Source organism: Neurospora tetraspora (assembly GCF_033439725.1).
Source record: "Neurospora tetraspora strain CBS 560.94 chromosome Unknown B0H65scaffold_1, whole genome shotgun sequence".
In the NCBI taxonomy this organism is placed as follows: Eukaryota; Fungi; Ascomycota; class Sordariomycetes; order Sordariales; family Sordariaceae; genus Neurospora; species Neurospora tetraspora.
The window spans coordinates 6,785,027-6,806,445 of record NW_026944383.1 but is presented as its reverse complement, the minus strand read 5'-3'; the positions used below and the strand labels follow the sequence as shown (position 1 = coordinate 6,806,445).

Below are 21,419 nucleotides of genomic sequence, written 5' to 3'. Positions count from 1 at the left end.
AAACGCCACGTCAAGTCACAACATACGCAAAGACTTTGTGTAACTGAGATTTGGCACTCCTGTAACGTAGCGGCACAGCAGCCGAACAATATCCCTATATGGTTCAAGATGATTTCCTTCCCGTCCAGGTTGTCAATGTCAATGTTGGTGTTTTCGTTATCCGACCTCACCAACCTGATCTAAGACCTAGAAACGTGCACCATCTATGACAGAAAACCGATATATCAACCATCATGCCCCATCATCCCTCTTTCATTCCACCTCTTCCAGCATCATCCTGTCATCAACCAGACTCATGACAGCGTCTGTCTTCAACAAAGACCAATCCAACATGAAACTCTCACCCAACATCCCCACAGCTCTCATCCTCACCTTCCTCTTCTCCCTCCAAGTCCCCCTTCGACTCGCCGCCCCGTTGTCCCACGACAAACTCTTCCCCGAACCCGTCATACCCCTGACCCTCCCACAAATCCACTACGAAAAGATCGACAACGGGCGCATAGGCACACGACATAGTAACCCCAATAGCAACAAGGACTTCCCCTCTCCCCTTCCTCTCCCTCTTTCCGCCCCTCCTGCCCCTCCTCGTTTAGAGAAGCGCGGCGGAAACTCATGGGATGCTGCCACCGCCCAGCTCAAAAGAGGGATTAATCATCCATCAACCACAAGACAACCACAATCCAGGAGCAGCAGGCCAGGCCGTTACCCCCGACCTTTAAAACATCTCTTCGCCCACTCTTACCACCACTCCTCCAGCGGCGGTCGGGGTGTTATCGACTCCGACTCCGACTTCGATCCCAACAACTTAAACCCGATCAAACGCACACTCACCGAAGCAGCCGACGATGACCTCAACCTGAACAACTTTGACCTCTTCAGCAGCAGCGGGCTCGGCGGCGGTGGTGGTAACCTCCTCAAAACCATCACCATCGAACCAACGCTCACCATCAACAGCACGAGCATACAGCGACTTGGTCCTCCCCCTGCCCCAGGGCCAGGGGCAGGGTCGTATCTTGCTGCTATGAACATAGGTGGCGCTTCTCCACGGCCACGGGAATCTACTCCATGGGAAAGAAGAAGATCTCGTGGTGGATGGGAGGAGGGGAATGAAAGAGGGAGTGAGATTGAGAATGAGGCGACTGCTGGGAGTTTTATGAACAGGCGGGTTAGTAGGATTGAGAAACGCCGCGGAGGTGAAACGACTACGGGGAAGAAGGACAAAAATGAAAAGAGAGGAGAGAGTGAAGAGAGGACAGAGAGGGAAGAGGGCAGAGCGGGAAGGGGAAGTAGAATCCACGGAAGGTATCATGAGGCACTGACGAGTGTTGCTGCTGCTGCTGCTTAGGTTTTGGTTGAGAAGAACCGTTTCTTTTGTTGTTGGAAGACAAGAGTAGGAGCTGGATTGGCTTGGTATATAGGAAAGGGCGTTAAGTACACAATGAATTAGGTTCTTTTAATTCCAGAATGGGAATATGATGGTAGAGAAGAGAATCACCTTGCGAAGAATATGAAACGTACACTCACACCACATAGGCTTGGGCATGATGAGGCCCGCTAAGCAGCGATTGAACCAATAGTATGTTTTCAACTTCGAAAGGGGGAGTTGTGATTAAGTGCCCATCAAATTCCCTTCAACATGGAATTGATGCTTCACCCGACACTTCCTCGCTTCCGCTCCCCACAAACACCGCACACACCACAGTCCCCGGCATTCCGATACTGACTCCCCTGACATGTCTGACTGGTACATGCCCAGGAGCCTACCACGTTCTTCGGATCAAGGACGTTGGCACAGATCGTGCAGGTTATGCAGGTAGGCTCATTGGCGAAAGAGCAGATTGGACAGGTTCTCGAGGATGGAGGTTTTGGTTCGGCTTCGGTGGTAGAATTGGATAATGCCGAGAAGGGTGTGTTTTCTTTCCTTTGGAGTGGGCTTTTCGGCTCAGGTTTCACCCCTGGGGACATCTCTCTTGTTGTCGCAGAAGTATGAGTGTTGTTCGTACTTCGGACGCTGGATCTGACTTGTGCAGCCTTCTGTCTCGGGTCGTCCTCCAAATTTGTTTGGCGGTTCCTTTGCGATGTATCTGGAGCTTGGATGATACTTTCCGGTATCCTGGTATCCGTTGACGACGGTTCGGCCTTAACAACTGGCAGCCGAGGTGTTGAATTCCTTGCGCCGTCATTGAAACCCATCAACTCCCTCAACTCCCTCTGCGCATCCTGATCCTCAGGATTCTCATCCTCACAAACTTTGATCATTCCCCTCCCCTTACCATCCAGCAACTTCTTCCCGTTGATATCCACAGCAGCCACACCATCCTGCTCGTCATCATCTTCATACTCATCACTCTCCGTCCCACTGGCCGTCTCATCCTCATCAACCTCCTCCTTCTTGACCTTCTCCTCTTCCTCCTTCTCCTTCTTAAGCCCCTCAAACCTCGCCAGCGCCGCCGCAGCCCTCAACTCCCTCCCCCTCGCACTGCCCGCCACCCTCGGCTTCGCCGCCACCTTCTTCCCGCCCTCCAACTCCTTCTTAACCTTCTCATCCTCCCCCAACTTGACCCCATTCGCCCCAAACTTCTTCAAGATCCTCCGTTCCTTCTGCTCCTTGTAACTCAACTTCGGTTTTGGGGCCTTGGCCTTCCTCTTCCTCCCTCGACTCCTATACGTCCCACCACACAAATGCTCCGGCAGCCCCTCGCCAGGCTGCACCGTATTCCTCTCCCACTCGCCCGTCGCCAACAACGCTCCCCGACCCCATAGCCCCTCACCCGTGTACCCCCTACCCCAAAGCAGGCGCATCTCGTCGGCGTAGGCGTTGCGCACGGCCCAGAAGGCGCGCGAGTGGTTCATCTGCTTGCAGTGGGCGAGCTCGTGCATCATGACCATTTGCACGTAGTTGAAGGGCAGCCAGTGGCCCGAAAGGGATTTGAGGACCAGCTGGATGACTTCGCCGGCGTTGAAGTTGCGGCCGACGAATTCGCGGTTGGGTTCGTACTCTTCGAGGGAGGTGATGGAGAGGTGGTTTGTTTTCATTATGGGGACTGGTGGCGAGAGGGAAGTATATTGGGTTAGAAGGCCACCACGGGTAGATGTTGTGGGAAGAAAGGGGGGAGACTTACGACATTGCGCTGCGATTCTTTCGAGAAAGTCTTGCGCTATGGCTTCGTCTGGCCCTTTGAGGGGCTTGATGAATATTATTCGGTCATTGGGATGCGATTTTTTGGCGTTGATGCGCTGGATGCCGAGGGGCATGACGGGCGTGCTCGCGGGGAGCTCAAAGGCTTGGATCCCGATGGTTTCGCTTGGTGGTTGTGCAGTCGTCAAGGTTCTCAGATAACTATCGCGAGGGCAATGCGCCGTGAATCGGGTAGATGTGACTTTAGCTGTCTTCTACCTCCGAAAATTGAGGTATGTTGGTGGTTTGACCTCTACGCAACGGATTAATCGGCAATGGTACGAAAGCTGTTTGCAGTTGAAAAGTGAAGAGGATCTGAAAAGCCCCCCCTCCCCTCGTTGCCACCGCGTCTGGTTGACGAGAAGCAGTAGGGGTCGCGTTGAGGGGCAAACGCCCAGTCACATGCTCACTTACAGCGCACAAATATTACCCTTTTCGTACTAGCGTGTTCCTTTTATCCCACAATAACACACCAGTGACAAAAAACAACATGGTGATGGATCATGACATCCATCGCTCGAAGTCGATTTTGACTTGGTCTTGCTTTGCTTTTTGAATTGACTGTTCCTACAATGGTAGATAAACAGCAGCCATAAAAGCAGGGTATATCGCATGCCTCTAGACTCCAAAACCCAACCCCTTTTTTGTCTTCTTCAACGCTCTTTTACCTCCTCCTTCCGGCGCCACCACCACCACCACCGCCAGCACCCGCCTTATCCGCAAGCGAAACCACCTCACCGATACCCGCAGCCTCCTGCTCATCCTCGAGCGCGGTAATCTCCTCTCTGCAATCCCACCACTTCTCCTCACTGAGCTCGAACGCCTTGGTCTTGATCTCCTTGACGGCAAGCGACTCGGGCTGGATACCCTTCCAGCGGAGGTTGGTCATGAGAATCTCCTGCCACTCGGCCGACGTGCGCTGGAAGAAGTCGCGGCGGGATTCGAAAGGCTGTGGTGTTTGTGTTAGCCATGATTCAAAACAAAGAAGACAGAATGTGAAACGTACTCTAGGATGCGGCAGGCCGTCATCAACCCTAGTCTCCTCGCTCTCCTCCTCTTCTTCGGGAGCCGCAGTAGCGGGGGCAGTCTCGGCGACGGGAGCCTCATCGCCATCCTTGGCCTTCTTCTTCTTCCTCTCGCTGGGAGTGAACTTGGCCTTCTTGTCATCGACCTCCATGGCATCCTCTTCATCATCCGCCTCTTCATCCGAGTCCTCCTCCTCGTCATCTTCCTCATCGTCATCTTCGTCCTCAGATTCCTACACCACCTTGTTAGTAACCCAGACTTCGTCGTGCTAAGTAGGGATCGACTCACAATCCAATCATCGCCCTCCCTCTTGAAGATCTCCTTGCAGCCATCCATCTTGCCCAGATCGATCGCATACAGATCATCCAGCGTAAACTCGCGATCGCCCTTCTCAAACGTGCCGCCGTAGATATACAGCACATCATCCTGCACCGCCAGCTGCGCGTTGAATCTCGGATGCGGCATCTCCATCGACACCGGCATATCCCTGACCTTCCTCTTCTCATCCTTCTCCTCCTCCTCTTCCTCGCCCCTCTGCTTCTTCAAGATGGCATCAATCTCCATCTCATCCGCATCACCATCCAAGCCCTTCGCGCCCGCCTGCAGCGCTGCCAGCTGCCTGAGCAATTCCTCCTCGTTCTGCTTCGCCCTATCCCTCCTTCCCACCCTCTCCCTCCCCCCCTCACCATTTCCACCACCGGCCTTTTTCCCAGGCGCCCTCGCCTTCTTCAACCCCATCGGGAAGAACCGGTTGCGCTCAATGTTCCACGCAAACAGCTGGTTGAAAAACTCGCTCTCCATGCCCTCCTCGCTCTCCTCCACATCATGCACGCCGCCAAACATGATTCCGCGGCCCTTGTGGTACGCCATGGTCGCGCCCGCTCGCGTCGGGCTCGGCGTGTTGGCCGGCTTCTTGCGCTTCTCCCACCTGACCGTGGGGGCCGTGTTGGGCGGCGCATCAGCGGGCGGCTGCGTGATCCGCAGGAAGAAGCAGTCCTGGTGGATCATGGGCTTCAAGATATTCTTGGAGCCACCGGCGCCACCGCCTTGCTTCGTCTGCTTACCAGCCGCCACCGTCGCCTTCACGCGCGAGTACCCGCCGTAGAGAACGGCGCCCTGGTCGTGCGGCAAAAAGGTAAAACTCGACCGGGCATCGGGCTTCAGCTGCGCGGGCGGCGGGGTGATAGAGTGCCAGACAAAGTTCTGGGTGTCGTACAGCCACAGGTCCTGGAGGTACTTTGTCTGGTTTGCCGTGTCCTGAAACCCGCCGAACAGAATAATGTAGTTCTTGTAGTAGGTCATTCTGTGGCCAGACCTGGCCGGCGGGGTCTTGCCCTTGGTTTCGATGCGTGCCCACTCGCGGGTGGACGGGTCGAGACGCCAGAAGTCGTTGTAGTGGTAGAACGTCCCTTGCTTGGGGGACGAGAACTCGCCGCCAAAGAGGTAGACGCCGGTGCTGTCGTTTCCGCCACGGGTCCAGGCGTGGCCGGACCGCGGGAGAGGAGCGTTGGGCGAGGTGACGCAGCGCCATTCGTCACGGTCGATGTAGTAGACCATCAAGTCGTTGAAGAAAGTAGCCAGGGCGCCGTTGAAGTACTCGCCGCCGAAGAGGAGGAGCTGGTTGCTGTTGGAGGGGCTGGCCATCAAGGTAGAGGCGGCGCGGGCGCGCGGGGGATCTTCGACGACATTTTCGGTGACCTTGAGGAATTGCTCCTGCTGCTTCTTGTACTCCTCGAGAACGGCGTCGAGATCGACATCCTCGGCGTCGCTGCCCTCGACCTTTGCAGATTTCACCTTGGCTTTCTTCTCAGCCTTCTTCTCTTGCTTCTGCTTCTTTTCGGCCAACTTGGCCTTTTTGGACTCGCTTTTCCCCTTTTTGTCCTTCGCCATCTTGACAAACTTCCCACCCAGGTGCCAAGCTGTTGTGTTGTTTGCGCTGTCGAAGAATGTGAGTTCTCAATTTTGACCTCATGAGACCGTGGCAAAAAGTGGAGAAATGTTTTGTGAATGTAGGCGAGATGTCGGGACCCACTTGTTTCAACTAACAAAAATTGCGCTCACCAAGATTGGGGAAACCAACAACAGGTTCAAGTGTACTTTGCCTGGCAGCAATATGGTCTACGCACGTAGATAATGTTGATCATTGATACAGTTATACCGTGGTGATCGCATTGAACTCCTCAAAATAAACCATTCACCCCGAATTTAGTCGGCCATAAATCATGAGAATATGCAACTGTCAAATTCGACTTGATGCTTCACCAACCTCACATTGGTAAGTTGTCGCTTATATTGCATGTATTGTACAATCATGGTATTTTCCAACCTTCCCCCCAAAACATATGGCCTTTGTTATGCTGTTTCATGACTCCTTGCCTGTTCAAAGCTTATGCACATACCTCGTCCCCAACGGTGTTCCATTTTCCGAGGAACCTGGCCATCAAAAGTCAGACACGCTTTTGGTGTTCAACAACCCTCTTAGTGACTTTGCCGTCTTTACGCACTGTACTTGTTGTCCTTCACCCACTTGGCAACATCCTCGCCGTCACGCTCGACCCACGCGACCTTGGAGCGGATAGCATCCAAGCTCTGGGCCAGAGACATCTCGAAGCCATTGGTGCTCTTGCCCTCGAAAAACTTCTCAACCTTGGCCAACTGCTCCTTCTTGGTGAAGCTGGAAGTGAAGATGCTAACAAGGGTTCCGAGCATCGACAACTGAGGAGGGAACCTCTTGACGAGCTCGTCCCAGTTCTCAGTCATCCAGGTGAAGAGCGCCTCGATACCCTCAGGGTGGCTGCGAAGGCCAGCAGTGGGCATGTATATATCCTGGTCCTTGATCTCACCGCTGAAGAGAAGGTCGAGGGTCCTCTTGATGAGCTCGGGGCTGTTGGCGCGACCGAGGCAGCGGAGAGCGGTGTTGCGCTCGTCGCTGTTGGTGGAGGTACGGTAGAAGTTGAGAACGGCATCATACTACAAAACTGATTAGCACGGAACACGTAGGGAATCTTCGGGGGTTATTAAGCTTACCTCCTCCTTGCCACCGTACTTCAAGGCTATGCTGAAGACGCTGCCACGAATGTTGGGGTGGATGGCCGACTTGTCGCCAGCAATAAACTTCTTAAACATCTCCTTGGCAGCAGCGATGATCTTCTCATCACCGCAGAGACCGGCACTGCCGAAGAGCATGGCCTTGAATTGCTGCTCAATGTGACCATCGCTCTCAGAGAACTCCCAGCCCATCTGGTGAGCCCTGGGGCTAACAAGCTCACGCTGGAAAGCCTCAAGGCCATCGCGAACAGCCTTGTCCTCAAAGATCCAAGCAGCCTGGACAGCAGCAACGCGAGAGATGATCTCGCTCCAGACAATGAACTCCTTCTCAGAGTCGAATCCCTTGAGAAGGTTCAGAACACCAGAGGTCTTCTGGTAGCCCGAAGAAGCAAGGGCGCCGGCATCGGCAATCATACCAGCTCTGTCCTCAACACTGAGGAGACCCTTCTTGGCCGCCTCACCGAGCTTCTCAAGGCGCTCAGGAGTGTAAGAGGTACGGTAGAGACCGGTGTGGTTCGCGTTGAGCTTGAAGAACTCGGTGCTGGGAACCTCGAAACTATCCTCACGCTTGTCAAGGGTAAGGCTCTCATCAATGCCATCCTTGGAGCGGAGGCCGAGGAAAACAGGGAAGATGACCTTGTCCTCCTCGGGCTTGACGTCACCAGTACGGAGGAAACGGTTCTGCTTGACCTGGATGGTCTTCTCGTCCTTCTCGGTAACGGTAACGACGGGGTAGCCGACGTGCTTGGTCCACACATCCATGACCTCCTCGACGCTCTTTCCGCTGGCATCGCCAAGAGCAGCCCAGAGATCACCAGTCTGAGTGTTGCCGTAGGCGTGCTTCTTGAGGTAACGTCTGACACCCTCCAAGAAGACATCCTCACCGAGGTAGGTGGAGATCATGCGCAGAACGCAAGAGCCCTTGGAGTAGGAAATGGCATCGAAGATCTGGTTGATTTCGTCGGCACGCTTGACAGGAACCTCAATGGGGTGAGAGCTCCTGAGGGAGTCAAGGGCGAGAGCACGCTGGAGATTATCCGTAACGTAAGTCTCCCAGACCTTCCACTCGGGGTAGAAGATGTTGCAAGAGTACCAGGAAGCCCAGGTAGCGAAACCCTCGTTGAGCCAGAGACCATCCCACCAGTCCATGGTGACCAGGTTACCGAACCACTGATGAGCAAGCTCGTGCTGGACAACCTCGGCGACGCGCTCCTTGGTAGTAGCACCACTGACCTTCTCGTCCAAGAGAAGGTCAACGACTCTGTATGTGACAAGACCCCAGTTCTCCATGGCACCCTGAGCGAAGTCGGGAATGGCGATCTGGTCCATCTTGGGGAGAGGGAAATCGATACCGAAGACCTTCTCGTAGAAAGCGAGGGTCTTGGCAGCAAGGTCGAGCGAGAAGCGACCGTGCTCGATGTCCTGTCCAGGAGGAGCATAGACGCGAACGGGGACACGGAAGTCGTTGGTCTCGATGTAGTTGAGCTCACCGACGACAAAGGCGACGAGGTAGGTAGACATGAGGGGCGACTTGTTGAAGGTAACGGCCTTCTTGCCATCCTTAACCTCAGACTCGGAAGCAACATCCATGTTGCTGAGGCAGGTCAACTTTTTGTCGGCGACGAGGGTGACGGTGAACTCGGCCTTCAGGGAAGGCTCGTCGAAGCAGGGGAATGCGCGGCGAGCATCGGTCGGCTCCATCTGACTGACGGCCAAGAGGCCTTGTGTGCCATCGGGGTTGTTGTAGGTCGACCTGTAGAAACCGGCCATCTTGTCGTTGAGCTGGCCAGTGAACTGGATCTCGAGCTGCGCCTTGGCGCCCTTGGTGACGGCATTGTCGAAGTCGAAGGTAGAGACCTGGGTGGTCTCGTTGTAGGATATCTTGGGCGACGAGCTGTTGGCAAAGAGTTAGCTTGTCGTAGCCATAGGATCAATGCAGGGGCAAAGTAAACACAGCAAGTAAACAATACTACGGGGGCGGGGAGGTGAGCTTGCTGACCTAACAGTCTGACCACCAGAGGTGATCTTAGCATTGTGAATGTCAATCTCTAGGGTGTGGAGGGAGATGGACTTGGAGTCCTCCTCGACATCGAGGTCGATGACGACGGTACCATCAAACGTGAGCTTCTGGAAGTCGGGCTCTAGGGTGATGTGGTAGTGTTTGGGAATGACGTTGGTGGGGAGAAGCTCGCGGCCCTGGATGTTGACCCCACTTGCCACATCGGCTTGGGCGTGTGTTCTGCACATCTTGTGGTTGCGATACGAGCAGTAGCGGACGGGAGTTTGGTTGCGACGAGGACGGACTGATCGGGTTGCTGAAAGACGTTGGCGGGGTGTCAATGGCGAAGCAGGAGTAGAGGCCACAGAATAGAAGCGTGATTGTCCTGGGGAGGAGGTCGAGGTATAACTGCGGGGGGATTATCTTATATCAGCGCTTGATTCCATTGGCCTGCCTATTCAGGTTTATTGGAGATGCCCCTTGGCCCCTTGACCATCCGCGGCTGTCAGAGTGTCCAGATGTCACTGAAACATCGTCCACTTTGATCCTTCGGCTCATGACGGTGCGTGCGTGGGTCCCAGTTCTCGCCAGATCTCCCCCGGACAGGCCCGGACAAGAAACAGTCAGGTGGTCTTTCTTGGGTTGGCGGGCTAGGCTTACTGTGAGGCAGCGAATCTGGTCGTGGCTTGGTGAGTTCCCAAAAGTGAGGTCTTGGATCGAGGCAGAACACTCCGTGCTCCTTGACAAGCAGGCCGAAGAGAGAGACAATTGCGAATCATGATGACCAACAATGTAAACAAAAGAAGAGAAGGAATGACTTTATAAGTACAGTGGAACCGGCTGCGTATCGTCCCAGTCAAACAGCCCGGTTACGTATAGTACAGCACACAACAGCCGCAGAACGAGATGACCGTACAGAATGAGACGGACGTTTGCAGGCAGTGAGTGACGGGAGGACGCACAACAAGCGGTCGCGTTAACAATTTTTTGTGAGGCACTGGCAATCCCTGCCTTTGAGTGATTGGAGGGAACCCCTCGATGCCCGGGCCCCTCCATGCCACCTGCCCACTACGGGCTGAGGCGCCTGGTCCCCTGAACAGCGCAACATTTGTTGGCTCTGGCGATGTCCCTTTGTGAGTGGTTGAATGGACGGCATTGCCTATGCTCGTTTTGGCAGGCGGTCTGGAAGCTCAGCCGACTGTAGCCAGCAACTGCCTCTCAAACACACTGGTGTTTCTTTTCCATTGACAAATCGCCGTTTGACTGTGTTTCATGAAGTTGAACTCGGTTACACAGTTATGGTCGAGTGCAACGCTTTCTCAATTGTGCGTCAAGCGGCAGGAAGATGTACCGTATAATCTCGGGAAATTCAGATTCCAGGACAGGCATAATCAGTCCGGCAACGCAGGGTTATAGCTCTGCCATTTGCTTCTACAGACACGTACAATACAAAACTGGTTTGTTTGTTAGTTTGTTCTTCTGATGGGGCAGAACAAGGGCAGAACAAGGGCAGAACAAGGGTAATCTAGAGCCCTCATTGGCCTCAGCAAGAGAATAACTCGTCCCCATTTGTAGAGTTTCGACAATGACCAGGGCTCTCAACGCCACAAAAGTATCTTTCCGTCCTCTTCAGAGCTTCAAGATACCAGTTCACAGCATCTATCCGTGAGAATCTCGGCAGCTTTCCCAAGTCTAGTAAGCTCTAGCTTTTTTGTACCAAACTAACAAACAAACCAGGGCTGTATTGTACATACAGTCAAACGCAACTGGCAGACGTTTAACCCTACAGAATCCGCACGATTATGCCTGTCCTGGAATCTGAATTTCCCGAGATTATACGGTATGTGAGTCGATGAATTGCGGCATCTGAATCGAAAGCATACCTTTGCATTCCAATGCCATTGTGTCAATGTCAATGTCAATGTCATGCAGGGTCCTGGATAGGGCTCGATCGGTCAATTCGGCAACGGAAGCAATCAACAAGGACGTTGCAGTGCGTTGTCTCCAGTCAACTTTGACTTTCGACAGCAAGCAACCGCGTTCTAGATCAAACCTAGAAATGACCACGGATCTTTGGGAGACGACCGTGTTCGACTCCAGGGCATCTTTGAACCAAAAATGACAAGTATAAAAACGAACTTACAGACCTGAGAGAACCGGATGAAAAGAAGCAAATGCACAAGAATTATATGTCTGTTGGATGCCGTGGATTAAGAGTCTTAGCCGGGTATCTGACCAGAGTGGTTGGGATGCATTGAACCTCGATTCGCAACAGTTTATGAACTTTCAAAACTTGTCAGCCTTTATTCTGAAGCCGGTGAAAGACTCGACTGGATGAAGAGATAGATGAAGATGGGCCACCAGCAAAGAACAAAAAGTCGTCAGCGTGGGGTGAAATTGCCATTGATAACAGAATCCCCCACGGAGGAGCCTGATGACGGAGTTTGGCTCCATTGATCAAGGATCCATACGGCAAAACGCCAGAGACTGGAGCACGCGTTGAGCAACTTGAGCTGGGCCGTTCGATCCGTGATAGCTTGTATTCCACCGAACGTGGCCGGGGACGGCATTTATATGCTATCGGCAGTTGCTCCGTCCAGGCCGGTCGACGGAGGCTTGGGCAATGGCGGTGTTCAGAGCTTCCGGACCGCAAACCTTCCCGAATCTTCTGCGGACACGGCGGGGTAGCTTCGTTTTTTGGCCGACAGAAGCACCGGGATGTGGAGGGTTCGGAGGAGTCCATTCGTTGACTTTTAGCTCACGGCGCCAGACCTCAGACGCATATGACGTTCGGAGATAGGCGCCGGCACCAAAAAGATATCAAATTGAGAAGGTTGTCCTAACGAAAGACTGCAAGAATTTTGCTTCGTGAAATGCTCAACAATGAAGAGGTCAGGCAGACCGGCCATCCTCCGTCCGCCTTGGATGCTTTTTGTTGAGACCGCGCCAGAAATAGAGGCTCAGGGTCGTAGTACCGACTCCCGTCGACTCATCACAATAGCCTGCCATCGAGTGAAACGAAAGAGACAGTTTCGCCCCAGTCTCGAGACCTCTTGCCTTTGGTGTTTCGAGTTGGTCCGTTTGTCATCCGGTTGACATTGTGAAATGCAAAAAGCCAGGGTCTTGGCCAGGAAAGGGCCGACGACGGATTCGCGCAGGAGTCCAGACGGAGGATAGACGGAGGAGGGGTGGCTCCCGTGGGTGGTCCGCCAATGGCACCGAATGTCTTCAGTCAAGTGGGAGTGTCACTGGATGGCAATGGTAGGCGAAGCTGTCAAAGGCTTGCAAGGTTCTTCTTCACCTCATCGTCGTGGATGAATGCAACACTTCGAATGTCTCTCGCAGTGCGGTGCAGATGTCTCGCTCGCCGCTGACTGTGCGTCCCTCGCTCTCAATAGACCGACGTCGACAGCAATCCGCCAAATGAGAACAGAAGATGCCCACCTCGCTTCTGCAGCTGCAGCTTCCGTCTCGTTGCGAGAGTTTCTCACAGTCACGACCAGCATGCGTCAGGATTAGGTGGCCAGGTACCCGGTACGTACCCTGCGCAAGCTCCTGTTACCGGGAATAGCTCCCTAGCTGCAGACGCCAGCAAGGGTACAGCAAGACGACGGACGGCTTGGCATTGATTTTAACAGGAGGGGGGTTCCCTCTACTTGCGAGGATCACCCCACCTCCCCGCCTCAATTGCGTCCTCTCATCGTCCAGCTTGTCGAAGACCTGAAAGCTCTTGGCGTCGCCAGGCCTCGTCCAGATTTAATATCCTGCTCTCTCCCACTTCTTTTCTCTCTTCTCCTTCTCGAAACTATCACCACCTTTGTCCATAACCAGACATATCAACGTGTAAGTGACTATCCCGCATTGCTTCACTTCCTCTTCAGTTCAGCCCTTGTCCCCCTCACGATCATGATGTCCTCCGACACCGCTCGAATCTGGTACAGCCCCGCCATCCTGTTACTCCTCGACGAGGCTTGGTTCGACTCGTCAGAATATTCTTGTCCCGCGGGATATTTCCAGCTGCGGCTCTTCTCATCCCAGCTCATAGTTGAGCAGAATCATCTAATAAAGCCGTCCTGTCATCCTCTCTTCATCTTGAACCTTTCCTCCAATTTCCTCCTCGCCTTCATCCTGTCGCAACAACAAACAGTCTGTACTACCCCACCAAGCTCACCTGGTGTGCCTTTTACTTCAAAAGCATTGTCGCGTTCTCAACGGTCACGTCAACAAGTACACAAAGCTAACATCAAGCTGTCAACAGATTCAAAATGCCCATCTCCAAGATCCACGCTCGCTACGTCTACGACTCTCGTGGCAACCCGACCGTTGAGGTCGACGTTGTTACTGAGCTCGGCCTTCACCGCGCCATTGTCCCCTCTGGTGCCTCCACTGGTACGTCAGACCGACACTCTCATCTACTCTTCGATAGACATGTACACAATACTAACAACAACCTTCAACAGGCCAGCACGAGGCTTGCGAGCTCCGCGATGGTGACAAGACCAAGTGGGGTGGCAAGGGTGTTCTCAAGGCCGTCAAGAACGTGAACGAGGTCATCGGCCCCGCTCTCATCAAGGAGAACATTGACGTCAAGGACCAGTCCAAGGTTGACAAGTTCCTCATCGACCTCGATGGCACCCCCAACAAGACCAAGCTCGGCGCCAACGCCATCCTCGGTGTCTCGCTCGCCGTCGCCAAGGCCGGTGCTGCTGAGAAGGGCGTTCCCCTCTATGCTCACATCTCCGACCTTGCTGGCACCAAGAAGCCCTATGTCCTCCCCGTTCCCTTCATGAACGTCCTCAACGGCGGGTAAGTCTAGAATACCCAACCCCCCTGGTTACGAAGCAGTAACTGACGAAGCGACAGTTCCCACGCTGGTGGCCGTCTCGCCTTCCAGGAGTTCATGATCGTCCCCTCCGCCGCTCCTTCCTTCTCTGAGGCCCTCCGCCAGGGTGCTGAGGTGTACCAGATCCTCAAGAGCCTCGCCAAGAAGAAGTACGGCCAGTCCGCTGGCAACGTCGGTGACGAGGGTGGTGTCGCTCCCGATATTCAGAACCCCGAGGAGGCCCTCGACCTCATCACCGAGGCCATCGAGAAGGCCGGCTACACTGGCCAGGTCAAGATCGCCATGGATGTCGCTTCCAGCGAGTTCTACAAGGAGGACGTCAAGAAGTACGACCTCGACTTCAAGAACCCCGAGTCCGACTCCTCCAAGTGGCTCACCTATGAGGAGCTCGCCAACCTCTACTCCGAGCTCTGCAAGAAGTACCCCATCGTCTCCATCGAGGATCCCTTCGCTGAGGACGACTGGGAGGCCTGGAGCTACTTCTACAAGACTCAGGACATCCAGCTCGTTGCTGATGACTTGACCGTCACCAACCCCCTCCGCATCAAGAAGGCCATCGAGCTCAAGGCTGCCAACGCCCTCCTCCTCAAGGTCAACCAGATCGGTACCCTTACCGAGTCCATCCAGGCTGCCAAGGACTCCTACGCTGATGGCTGGGGTGTCATGGTCTCTCACCGCTCCGGTGAGACCGAGGATGTCACCATTGCCGACATTGTCGTTGGTATCCGCTCTGGCCAGATCAAGACCGGTGCTCCTGCCCGTTCCGAGCGTCTTGCCAAGCTCAACCAGATCCTCCGCATCGAGGAGGAGCTTGGCGACAACGCCATCTTTGCAGGCGAGAACTTCCGCAAGGCTGTTGAGCTCTAAGTGGTTGCATGTTGATGATGGGGACCCGTTCGGATGGAATCGGAACCTGGAAAGGGTTCTAGGGGTGACCGGTTGATCGACATGTGTTACCTCGGATGACCAAAGGACACGGGTATGGCTAATGAAAATGGCGGAATGACATAGAATTTTAATGATCAATACCAAATTTCTTTTACCCCATGCGTTGCCCATGCGTTGGCAGGAACCACGCAAGTTTGTGACATGGATCGGTAGTGTTGGACGTCCGTTTCTCCCCTTTCCCCGCGATTCCCCGTTCCCATTCCCGGCCCGCTCCGGGGTACCGGTACCAACACGACACCCCTGTTACAGTAGTACCTTCTTGTCAGGTCCGCAAGAGGCTATCACCGCTGTTTTCTGAAGGAGATCAGGATCTCACTGATCATATCGTCTTGAGAAGTTGGATTAGGCACGAAGAAAAGCATGTTGTAATTGGGTTGCAGAGTATATCGATGTCTAGCCGATTTTCGGTTATTCATGGCCGCTTACCGCTTTTACTCAGTCGTAAGAGATTTACCAAAGGCGCTAGCTAGGAAGATGAGAGAATCCCATTGGACTGATTCCTTATATGCAGCTAATCCCGCCGTGCATACTTGGGGGTTGTAGTACGGTTGGCTGGGACCTTTTCTCAACCCCCTCTCATTAAAGAGGGGGAAATTTTATTCTAGGACAGCAAAAAACTCATGGAACAATCTGAACCAGTACCAAAATACTAAGAAACGTGTTAGTGCAGCCCAGATCGCAAACCATTTAATCGCACCACTATTTTCTAAAATTCTGAAAAAAATTAGGAAGGTAAAGAAAGCTCTCAAAAAGACACTCTCAAAGTTGCATCAATTTTGGTCGGGTGTGGAACGAGAGAAAGAAAAAAAGGGTTCAAAGTACACCTTTGGCTGTAGACTTCGAAATTCGTTTCGCGGATGCACTCATTCGACTTTTGGTAGCCAAATGATACTTTTTGACCTACCGTTTTTTCCCCCGTTGAAATGCCAGCTCAAAAATGAGGATTTTCGTTTCTGATACAAAGAAGAATCTATCTGATTTTTAGTAGAATTTTAGAAAATTCGAGCGTGGTTTTGATGTATTGTATCTATACTGCACTATCAGATTTCTTAGTGTTTTGCTAGTTGTTCAGATTGTCCTACGAGTTTTTTGTTGTCCGAGACTTTTTTTTCCCCCTAGTTAATGACTAGGGGTTGAGGAAAGGTCCCACCACCAAACCGCACCACAACCCCCAAGTATGCTTCCTTCTCACCAAAACTGCCAGGTTCAGTAAATCTCTTACGACTGGGTAAAAGCGGTATATCAAAGAGCCCCGCCTGTCGAACAGGATCAAAACAACAACGGCAACAACCCCGTAAACAAGCCCCGCTCGCCCGTGTTGCTCCGGACACCTTGATGGACAAGCCGAATCCTGGACAAGGGTTTCTAGAATGACGTGCGCTTGATCCATCGATCCATCGTGATAATCCCATTCATGAGTCGCGGCGACCGTTGAACCGGGGCGGTGGGAAGAGATGTGGCTGAAGATTTCACCAGCCCCATTGCCATGCGATGTGGCTTTGTGTACCCCGCTTTCTCGGCAGTCCCTGCAGGAAGTTCCTGCCGGCACACACTGGACGGAAGCTGCTGCCACTTGCCAGCTGCCCGCGCGGTTGCTACGGTGACTCGCATGATTGTTTGGTTAGGGTGAATCAACAAACGAAGAAAATCCACATGCCCCTCTTCCTTCCACCCAATTCAGCATGGTCTAGATTCGCTTCTTCATACTGTACGGAATCGAACAAGTCCCTCCCCATCGCGTCTCCCAAATGAATTGGTGAGAGAAGGTCAACTTTAGCGACAACGAACAAGCGACGCACTTCCCCGCTCGCGGGAACTTGTAAACGCGACAAAACAACAACATAATCCTCGTTCGCGCCCTTTGACGATTATCGCATCCCACAAATTGAACGATCGGAACTTCCACAAGCGCGGGCGACTCCGCCTTCTTACACGCAACAACAGAGACGTCAGACAAGATGGCACCCCAAGATGACTCCGTCAACTTCGACATTATCGAATCGCACAAAGAGAACATCCAAGCTCTCCCCAGCGGTCGCTCCGCCCGCAAACTCGCAGAACTCTTCTCTCCTTCACATAGCGCCAGCAGCTCTAGGCAAGCGCTGGCACCACAACTAACACCCACTCCGAACCCTACCGAAGTCAAGTCCGTCAACGACGCCATCCGCGCCGAATACGAAGCCGAGCTTGCCGCCTTCAACCCCGAAGAGCAAGATGACCCCCTCGACATCTACGACCGCTACGTCCGCTGGACTCTCGACGCCTACCCGTCCGCCTCGGCCACACCGCAGTCGCAACTGCATCTGCTGCTCGAGCGCGCCACCCGCGCCTTTGTTGGCAGCGCCCAGTACCGCAACGATGCGCGCTACCTGAAGATGTGGCTGCATTACATTCGCATGTTCAGCGATGCGCCCCGCGAGGCATTCGTCTTCCTCTCGAGACACCAGATTGGCGACCAGCTGGCGCTGTATTACGAAGAGTTTGCGGCGTACCTGGAGGGCGAAGGTCGATGGGCGCAGGCCGAGGAGGTTTACAAGATGGGCATTGAAAAGGAGGCCAGGCCGGTATCAAGGCTGGTGAGGAAGTTTGGCGAGTTTGAGCAACGACGCGCGGCGTTGCCCGAGGGTGCTGAGGATCCGAATAATAGCGTTCCTGTGCTGCCAGTGGTCAGAAAGGCGCTGGGTGTCAAGTCGGACCCATTCATGGCGGCGGGCGTGGAGAGGTTGCCTCGGGATCCGCAGGCGCCGAGACCGAATATGGGCGTTGGAGGAGTAGCTGCGGGACCGTCGAAGCCGAAGAGTAAGCTGGCGATCTTTTCGGATGCGGATGCGGCTGCGCAACAACCGGCGCTGGGCTCTCTAGGTGCTGGTTCGAAGGGATGGGATAGTATTGGGAGCTTGTCCGATCGGAAGAAGGAGAATACTATGGAGCCGAAGCCGTGGGCCGGCGAGGTGCTCAAGGCTGGTGGAAAGAAACCTGCGCAGAAGATGCAGGTATTCAGGGATACGGTAAGTTCTATGTCCCCTTAACCTCTTCCTTTCCATAAAACCGATGTTGATCAAGAATAGGACTAATTGTTTACGATGGGTGGTGCGCTCGGCGTTCTGGCGCACTCATTTTTGTATGTTATTTCACAGACCAAGACTACGAATCCTATGATGATGATGAACAAGCAACAACTTTCTCAATCACATATTCCAATACACCACTCTCAGTCCCAGGTGACGGTGAATCCGGTAACGGGTAAGCGGGAGCGGGTATTCGTTGACCTTAGAGTGATCTACCCGACACCAGACGAGCCCGGTACGGAGATGAGTTTCGAAGAGATATGGGCTGCTCGAAGAGGTTGGCTAGATGTGGTTTGGGAGGACGAAAGAAAGAAGCGACCACTGGATGCGATATTGACTCCAAAAAGGGATGAAAACATGGAAGACCTGACCCTGGAGATGGCGTCGACGAAAATTGTGGCCTACCATGATGTTTTGAAACTAGACGAAAACGGGAAGCCCATCTACCCTGAACACAAGGCTGGCAGGAGTGCCAAGAAGAAAAAGGTGATCGAGGTGAACGAGACACAAATCAGTATGCCCTCACTTTCCCAAGCAAACAATCTCCTGGAGATCCGCTAACGAACAACCATAGTCAAGGCTAAGCTGGACTCTCCTTCTGGGCCCAAAATGAAGAAGAGAGGCTCATCATCAGAACCAACCATGACACTGCACACAAAGGCAGCAACAGATGATATCTACGACATCTTCAACGCTCCGATTAAGCCTGCAGCAAAAACCGGTTTGAGCGACGACGAAGACCGCTACGATTCGGATGACTATACTTGCGGTGTAGAAGACACATCCAGAAACCTTGCGACCAGTGAGGCAGGAGATGAGACCACAGTTGTAGAGGCTGTCGAAGAAACGGATGTTGCAAACGAGGACGACGACGTCAAGAGCGAGTGGTCCGACTTCACAGCACGAAAACACATTCCTAATTATCAAGGAGGCGGTGACGAAGACCATGAGATGACGGATGTTTTGGACGAAGAGCTCAACGGCCAACCTGAAACCTCCCATTCACAAGTCAACCACAACAGGTTTCCAGACGAAAACTCAAGGCCGGGTGAACATCCCTTCACTCAACAACCCCCACCCGCAGCCGAAGAATCACCTCCTAGGACGAGGAATATCTTCGTACCAGTACCTCCCGCAGACTACGTCCCCACAAGAAGGCCGTATCGAGATCCGGTAGAAGTGGCTAACAACCGCCTGCCCTTCATGACGCCCATCACTGAAAGGACCGAGTTCTCGTCGCTCGACGTCACGTATCACCACCCAAATATGCATCACCCTATTCTCACCAAGACCCCGTCTAAGGCACCGGGCCTGGATCACGACTTGAAGGATGACATGTCAGTGGATGGCGAAGAGGAGGAAGGCCAATATTCTGAGAATGAAGATGAGGATATGCTCGAGCCGGAGAGCAGTCCGCTGCGCGAGATCCCTGAGGAAGACGAGGAAGAGGAGGAACCGCAAAAGAGGTTCTCACCGATTCCGATCTTTCATGACCAACCAGCTGCGGCCAGATCCCCTCTCGCCGTAAAGTCAGTCACAATATCACCTTTGGCACACAGAGCGGTCTCTCCTCTCGCGCCCAGGCTTCCAGGACCTATCATCAAAGACTTGCAGTGCAACCCCGTCGACGACCTCGTCCGCAAGAAGATCCTGGCCAACATTTACCCTCCCCTCACTTCGTACGAGGGCTTCTACGACCACCGCCATGAGAAGTTCCGCAAGGGCGCCGAGATCCGCAAGTTCGCTCAAGCCCAGTCCGCGGCTAGCAAACGCGGAAGGAAGAGCACCTCTGCCGACAAGCGCGATTCTCTGAACGAGCCGCATCCTATCATGCTGCAGCTCCCTGGCAATCCCAGCACCAAATACACCATCAAGAAGGAACTCGGCGCCGGTGCCTATGCGCCCGTCTACCTGGTTGAGAACTCCAAGCCCACCAAGACCGCCCCCCAAACCGGTTACGGTTACGGACAACAACAAGAGAACGACAACCTCCCCGCCCACCTGATCCGCCACCCCCGCGAAGCCCTCAAGATGGAACAACCCCCGACAGCCTGGGAATTCTACATGATGCGTCTCTCGCACACCCGCCTGCTCGCCGCCAACACCCCGCTCCACCACCGCGCCCTCGCCTCCCTCAGTCCCGCCCTCGAACTCCACCTCTACCAAGACGAAGGCTTCCTCTTCCTCCCATTTTTCCAGCACGGCACTTTACTCGATGTAATCAACCTCTTCCGATCCGAGTCGTCCGGCGTCATGGACGAGCAACTAGCCATGTTCTTCACCGTCGAACTCTTCCGGGCCGTCGAGGCCCTGCACTCGGTAGGCATCATGCACGGCGACGTCAAGGTAGACAACTGTCTTCTGCGTTTGCCTACGACCACGGATATCCTGCCGACGAACCAGTACCACGCCGACGGATCGGGCGGCTGGGCCGCCCGCGGACTGACGCTGATTGATTTCGGGAGGGGGATTGATTTCCAGCAGTTCAGAGAAGACGTGCAGTTCGTGGCGGACTGGAAGCCTACGGCGCAAGATTGCGCCGAGATGAGGGAGGGGAGAGGCTGGACGTGGCAGATTGATTACCATGGTCTTGCCGGAGTGGTGCATGCTTTGTTGTTTGGGAAGTACATTGATACGGTACCCTGCGGGAGTGCGCACTCAAGGTCGTTGTTCATTGATAATGGTGCCGGCGGGGGCGACAATGAGAAGAGGTATAAGATTAGGGAGAACCTGAAGAGGTATTGGCAGACGGATATCTGGGGCCATTGTTTTGATTTGTTGCTTAACCCCGGGAGCTATGTGGATGATGAGGAGGAAGGGGGGAAGATGCCGGTGCTGAAGGGGCTGAGGACGGTTAGAGAGCGGATGGAGGGCTGGTTGGAAGCGAATTGTGAGAGGGGCGTGGGGTTGAGGGGGTGGATGGGGAAGGTTGAGGCTTGGTCTAGGGGCAGGAGGTGAGGATAGAGCGAGTGCTCATGGATTCTTTTATTTTGCGAATATGGTGGTGGATTGCTTTACTTTGCTACAGAACTTGCTTCGCGAGCTGAGGAGGGTAACCAGGAGTTGTGGAAAGGTATGAAGGTTTTCAACAAGAGCAAAGGACATTGCTGCACACATGATGGTAGTAGGCTTTCTGATTTCGTTACTAGGATGGACATACATTTCCTTTTCCGTTACCCTTTTATGGTGGCGCATGTCTACGCAATGCTATACATACAAGCTACAAAGCATCATACCCCCAACTCCATAGCTAAATAGCGTTTGTCCATGGTCGTTATACAATAGAACATGACAATATCATCCAGGCAC

The 21,419-nt window shown here is 53.7% G+C and overlaps 7 protein-coding genes across 7 annotated transcripts; 3 read left to right on the top strand and 4 right to left on the bottom strand.

The window, feature by feature from the left end:
• Positions 1 to 331: 331 nt before the first annotated feature.
• B0H65DRAFT_415515 (uncharacterized protein) lies at positions 332 to 1,345 on the top strand (the record flags this gene model as incomplete). Its single annotated transcript, XM_062823991.1, has 1 exon — positions 332 to 1,345. The coding sequence occupies one exon, from the start codon at positions 332 to 334 to the stop codon at positions 1,343 to 1,345; it is 1,014 nt and encodes a 337-aa protein (XP_062687226.1).
• Positions 1,346 to 1,650: 305 nt separating this feature from the next.
• B0H65DRAFT_415482 (WLM domain-containing protein) lies at positions 1,651 to 3,255 on the bottom strand (the record flags this gene model as incomplete). The annotated part of the gene is made up of 2 exons (XM_062823990.1): positions 1,651 to 2,999; positions 3,123 to 3,255. The coding sequence occupies 2 exons, from the start codon at positions 3,253 to 3,255 to the stop codon at positions 1,651 to 1,653; spliced, it is 1,482 nt and encodes a 493-aa protein (XP_062687225.1).
• Positions 3,256 to 3,625: 370 nt separating this feature from the next.
• Positions 3,626 to 6,195, bottom strand: B0H65DRAFT_517182 (uncharacterized protein). Its single transcript, XM_062828675.1, has 2 exons — positions 4,493 to 6,195; positions 3,626 to 4,436 (listed from the first exon to the last, which is right to left on the bottom strand). Exons 1-2 carry the CDS (start codon positions 6,092 to 6,094, stop codon positions 3,843 to 3,845), a joined length of 2,196 nt encoding a protein of 731 aa, XP_062687224.1. The 5' UTR covers positions 6,095 to 6,195; the 3' UTR covers positions 3,626 to 3,842.
• A 128-nt stretch (positions 6,196 to 6,323) lies between these two features.
• B0H65DRAFT_60274 (aminopeptidase 2) lies at positions 6,324 to 9,510 on the bottom strand. The gene is made up of 2 exons (XM_062831154.1): positions 7,232 to 9,510; positions 6,324 to 7,174 (listed from the first exon to the last, which is right to left on the bottom strand). The coding sequence occupies exons 1-2, from the start codon at positions 9,020 to 9,022 to the stop codon at positions 6,701 to 6,703; spliced, it is 2,265 nt and encodes a 754-aa protein (XP_062687223.1). The 5' UTR covers positions 9,023 to 9,510; the 3' UTR covers positions 6,324 to 6,700.
• A 1,340-nt stretch (positions 9,511 to 10,850) lies between these two features.
• On the bottom strand, positions 10,851 to 12,394 carry B0H65DRAFT_60306 (uncharacterized protein). The gene is made up of 4 exons (XM_062831155.1): positions 11,617 to 12,394; positions 11,395 to 11,534; positions 11,135 to 11,187; positions 10,851 to 11,069 (listed from the first exon to the last, which is right to left on the bottom strand). The coding sequence occupies exons 1-4, from the start codon at positions 11,992 to 11,994 to the stop codon at positions 11,035 to 11,037; spliced, it is 606 nt and encodes a 201-aa protein (XP_062687222.1). The 5' UTR covers positions 11,995 to 12,394; the 3' UTR covers positions 10,851 to 11,034.
• A 1,122-nt stretch (positions 12,395 to 13,516) lies between these two features.
• On the top strand, positions 13,517 to 14,961 carry B0H65DRAFT_415828 (Enolase, C-terminal TIM barrel domain-containing protein; the record flags this gene model as incomplete). Its single annotated transcript, XM_062824007.1, has 3 exons — positions 13,517 to 13,640; positions 13,712 to 14,057; positions 14,115 to 14,961. The coding sequence occupies 3 exons, from the start codon at positions 13,517 to 13,519 to the stop codon at positions 14,959 to 14,961; spliced, it is 1,317 nt and encodes a 438-aa protein (XP_062687221.1).
• A 2,039-nt stretch (positions 14,962 to 17,000) lies between these two features.
• B0H65DRAFT_564791 (protein kinase BUB1-like protein) lies at positions 17,001 to 21,413 on the top strand (the record flags this gene model as incomplete). The annotated part of the gene is made up of 4 exons (XM_062830265.1): positions 17,001 to 17,667; positions 17,818 to 18,050; positions 18,180 to 18,624; positions 18,685 to 21,413. 4 exons carry the CDS (start codon positions 17,001 to 17,003, stop codon positions 21,066 to 21,068), a joined length of 3,729 nt encoding a protein of 1,242 aa, XP_062687220.1. The 3' UTR covers positions 21,069 to 21,413.
• Positions 21,414 to 21,419: the final 6 nt, after the last annotated feature.

Excerpts from the sequence above, each read along its gene's own strand:
- B0H65DRAFT_60306 (XM_062831155.1), bottom strand. The coding sequence starts at position 11,994 with ATGGACTCCTCCGAACCCTCCACATCCCGGTGCTTCTGTCGGCCAAAA. Across the intron at positions 11,535-11,616 it reads CTGACGACTTTTTGTTCTTT|TTCATAAACTGTTGCGAATC; the intron begins GCTGGTGGCCCA and ends AAGTTTTGAAAG. Across the intron at positions 11,188-11,394 it reads CATCCGGTTCTCTCAGGTCT|GACCCTGCATGACATTGACA; the intron begins GTAAGTTCGTTT and ends AGCCCTATCCAG.
- B0H65DRAFT_60274 (XM_062831154.1), bottom strand. The coding sequence starts at position 9,022 with ATGGCCGGTTTCTACAGGTCGACCTACAACAACCCCGATGGCACACAA. Across the intron at positions 7,175-7,231 it reads AGTACGGTGGCAAGGAGGAG|TATGATGCCGTTCTCAACTT; the intron begins GTAAGCTTAATA and ends TCAGTTTTGTAG.
- B0H65DRAFT_517182 (XM_062828675.1), bottom strand. The coding sequence starts at position 6,094 with ATGGCGAAGGACAAAAAGGGGAAAAGCGAGTCCAAAAAGGCCAAGTTG. Across the intron at positions 4,437-4,492 it reads GGGAGGGCGATGATTGGATT|GAATCTGAGGACGAAGATGA; the intron begins GTGAGTCGATCC and ends AAGGTGGTGTAG.